The sequence below is a fragment of the Triticum dicoccoides genome, chromosome 3B (genome assembly GCF_002162155.2).
Source record: "Triticum dicoccoides isolate Atlit2015 ecotype Zavitan chromosome 3B, WEW_v2.0, whole genome shotgun sequence".
NCBI lineage: Eukaryota > Viridiplantae > Streptophyta > Magnoliopsida > Poales > Poaceae > Triticum > Triticum dicoccoides.
This window is the reverse complement of record NC_041385.1, coordinates 437645087-437648740: the sequence shown is the minus strand read 5'-3', so window position 1 is coordinate 437648740 and position 3654 is coordinate 437645087. Positions and strand designations below refer to the sequence as shown.

Sequence of the window (3654 nt, the reverse complement as noted above, 5' to 3'; positions counted from 1 at the left end):
AAAAAAACTTTTATAATATATTGCGACTAACCTCCATCGTGCTCCTAAGAGTCCTCTCAGATAATGCACCACCAGCTGGATGACTCAGTGCAACATTGGCATCGTTGACGCACAGAAGCAACTCTCTGCCCTGCAATTCATGAACACACCAAACTTATGTATTTGAAAGAAGACAACATGATGCAAGTATGTTAGAATAGGTCAAACAGACTACCATTTCGTCATGCATCGGTGCGTAGTCAACATGAGCCCCTCTGGTGTCTCTCACAGCCGTGTTGAAGGTATGATAACCTTCTGCAGTCTCCGGGTCTTCAGACACCAACTCCGACCACTCCTCGTGAGTCCAACCTGGCTTCAGCTTTAACCGGTAACGATCCGCATACCACACTTGATACTTCTGATATGCTGACTGATTGTGAGGTCTATTCTCTGATTGCACTAACGTGTCTCTTTGATTCCAAATTTCTATCCACGCACGGTGTTTGTTTGCCCAATCCGATATATCCTGATTGTTCCTTCGATCGAACCTACAAATGATGCACGGGACAAAGCATTAGCAAACACTGACTTATTCAATGCTCTACTACATACTCAAGGCATGCTTGCTTACCGATGCAGAGATAGCATTTTCTCCTTGCTCTCCTCAATTGGAATACCTTGTCTTTTTCCAAATTGTCTTGCCACACGGTCTACAAAGTGCCACTCGACTGCGAAGAAGCATATCATTGGGCACCTCGCCCGCCAAAGATGACTATCACGCGTGCACATCTCATTAAGATCAAAGTCACGATCTTCCACATAAGGCAACCAATGTACCTGCAAAACAAAGAGATACATTGTTAGCTACATACATAAGTTTCATTCTTGACTAAATTTTATCTCATCGAACTTCTCATAACCTGCTCAGCAGTCAAGGTGTCCAGCTCGTTCATATAGCACTTGTATTGCACATGCGAGCTTCCTGTGTACACTGTCACTTGTTCCCAATAGTAAGCAAGCGTAGGGCGCCGATATGGATCATCATCATGCAACCCGTCATGATTACCCCGTGGGTTTGCCATGAGGGGGTTCTTCAAATCGGGCCGTCCAACCGGGATCCGCTCCCACATCCACACGGATAGGCTCCAAACAAACCCAGACAATGAGGATGTACCTCCCTTCCTCCGACACGCCAAGTCAAGCTGCAATCAAACAAACATGTTAGATATGGAGGCGCATGACAAATGCAAAATAATTGGTTGCAAATATCTCTTACCTGACGATACAAGTATGCTAGTGCGGCCGAACCCCAGCTATACTGGGTATCCCAGTTATTAAGTGGCTCCAAGAACATCCAGAGGGCTGAGTTCCCGGTTGCATCTGAGAAGACTACCTTGGTTAGTACATACCAAAGATAGGCCCGCGCGTACTGCTGCACAACCACGTTATTGGCATCCTGAGGGCACGGGTTGGTGTTTCCTCTGACCAGTTTTAGCCAAGAATGCCTCACTTTCGCTGTATCGGCCTTGCCTTCCTGAGGGCCCTCGGGCTGAACGCCAATTAAATCGGCAGTCCGTTCTCGCCAATTACCCACGCTGACACGACCGGTAACAGCTTGTCCATTGATAGGAAGGCCGCTTATCATAGCCATGTCCTGTAGGGTCATCGTCATCTCCCCACATGGAAGGTGGAAGGAGTGAGTCTCCGGCCTCCAACGATCCACAAGTGCGGTCAGCGCCGCGTGGTTCACCGGCGGAGCGCGTCGCTTAAACTGCAACACGAATGGGAGAAGACCCAATCTCCGAATGTAAGGCTCATACCGCGGGTCGTAATCAAAGTCATCAGCGGAATGACCCCTCATGCGCATAGCAACTACAACCTGCAAATAAAGTGATGTTTTAATAATCAATACAAGAACACAAATGAGAAACAACGAAAATTGACCCAGTCTTGCTTCTTACCTGTCCATTTTCAATGGCACGAGCACGATGCTCCTTATCCCACTCATCGATTAATCCGTCATACCAAGGTCCATCACCATCCGCCATCCTACAAAAAAAATTCACAAACATCTATGAATACATGAACAATATCAAACAATTTCCTTCTCCAAGTTTATTCCATATGAAAACACCATTCTTCTCAAACATAACCACATCATTTCTTTCTTCTACATATGCAAACATATCATCTAGAGTACCAAATTTCACCATCAAATATATTTCATTATCATCATCCGCCATTCTATTGAACAAATCATGTCACACATAATAAGAAAATTTCATCATCTCTTTTGCATAATTTTTTTTGCCAACAATAGTATGCCAACAATAGGATTATCTACACATACACACATCATCTATCAAACCAAATATAGTATGCCAAAGTCTATTTTACATACACAAATCATATATTCATCACCCCTCTTAATTCAAAAAAAAAATCCTATGGACAACATATACACAAAACCGAATTGATTTTACCTACATGTTCAACTACACATCATCTACTGCATACCTAATCATCTATCAACTACACAAAATTTTCTAAAAATAAGAAACCATCTACTCATCTAACATCACCTAGTGTTGAATAATGCATCCAACCAAAGAGGGGAAAACAAAAAAAAATTGGAGGGAATGGGGGAGAATACCTCAAAGAAGCTTGGGGGGGTCCGATCTGTGAGTTTGAGGGGTTGATGGAGTAGATCAAGGGGGGTGGTGGTGGGAGGGAGAGAAGGGGCGAAGAACAGAGCCCTCTGTTCGTCGTGCGCCGCCAGGAGAAAGATGGGGATGGGTGGGCTGGCCCGCGCGGTTATCCACTTACCGGGGCCAGACGCCAGGGACCCTGGCGTCTGGCCCCTTTGCCACGTCAGCAGGTCAACGGGCAGGCGGGCAGTGCGGGCCAGGGGCCAGACGCCAGGGACCGTGGCGTCTGCTTCGTAACCCAGACGCCAGAGACCTTGGCGTCACCGAAAAAGGTCAGAAACGAAATTTTTTTCATAATGAGGTCAAATCGGGATTTAGTTTGCCTTAAGGGTCAGAACAGTAATTTTGTCCGACTGTAGATGCTGTGAGGATGCACATGCATGCAGAACCGGTCAATGCCCGCTTGAGATCCAGACAAGATCATTCTCCCTCCCTCCTGGCCGCTCAAATACTTACATAAATTCAAACTCAAAAAAGGGAATCCAATGACCATAGATCGATCGCCATGATTACCTAGGAAGTTTAAGCAAGCCCCGGGCATGCCAAGCAAGTAAGTACTACCTCCGTCCTGGTTTATAGGTCTTCTTTGTAGTTTGTGCCAAATTTTGATTAAAGATTTAACTAACAAAATGTTAATACATGTCAAGAAAAATTATCTTATTGGATTCGTATTTGAACATAGTTTTCAAAAAATATAATGTTTGATGACATACGTGAACATTTTGTTAGTTTAATCTATGATCAATACAATGGGAACCAATAAACCCAGACGAAGGTAGTAAGGTTTAGGTTATCATAAAGCCCAACGGTCAAGGGGACACTGTATCGATCTATCAACCTACGCGTCGGACACATGGACGTGGCATGCGTACACTTGCTCGTACCCACGGACATGTGCCGTAGCAGCTGCAGCAGCACAAAAATGGAGCTGGAGCGGCGACGCCACCGCACCTACGTACGTACCCTC

General features: G+C 45.3%; 1 protein-coding gene across 1 annotated transcript in view; it reads right to left on the bottom strand.

The window, feature by feature from the left end:
• Positions 1 to 655, bottom strand: part of LOC119281357 — a 1360-nt gene extending 705 nt beyond the window's left edge. Inside the window, exons 1-3 of the mRNA XM_037561882.1 lie at positions 611 to 655; positions 215 to 527; positions 32 to 130 (exon numbers count right to left, since the gene is read on the bottom strand). Coding sequence (XP_037417779.1) covers positions 32 to 130; positions 215 to 527; positions 611 to 627 — 429 coding nt within the window. The 5' untranslated portion in view covers positions 628 to 655. The remainder of the gene's footprint in view (positions 1 to 31; positions 131 to 214; positions 528 to 610) is intronic.
• Positions 656 to 3654: the final 2999 nt, after the last annotated feature.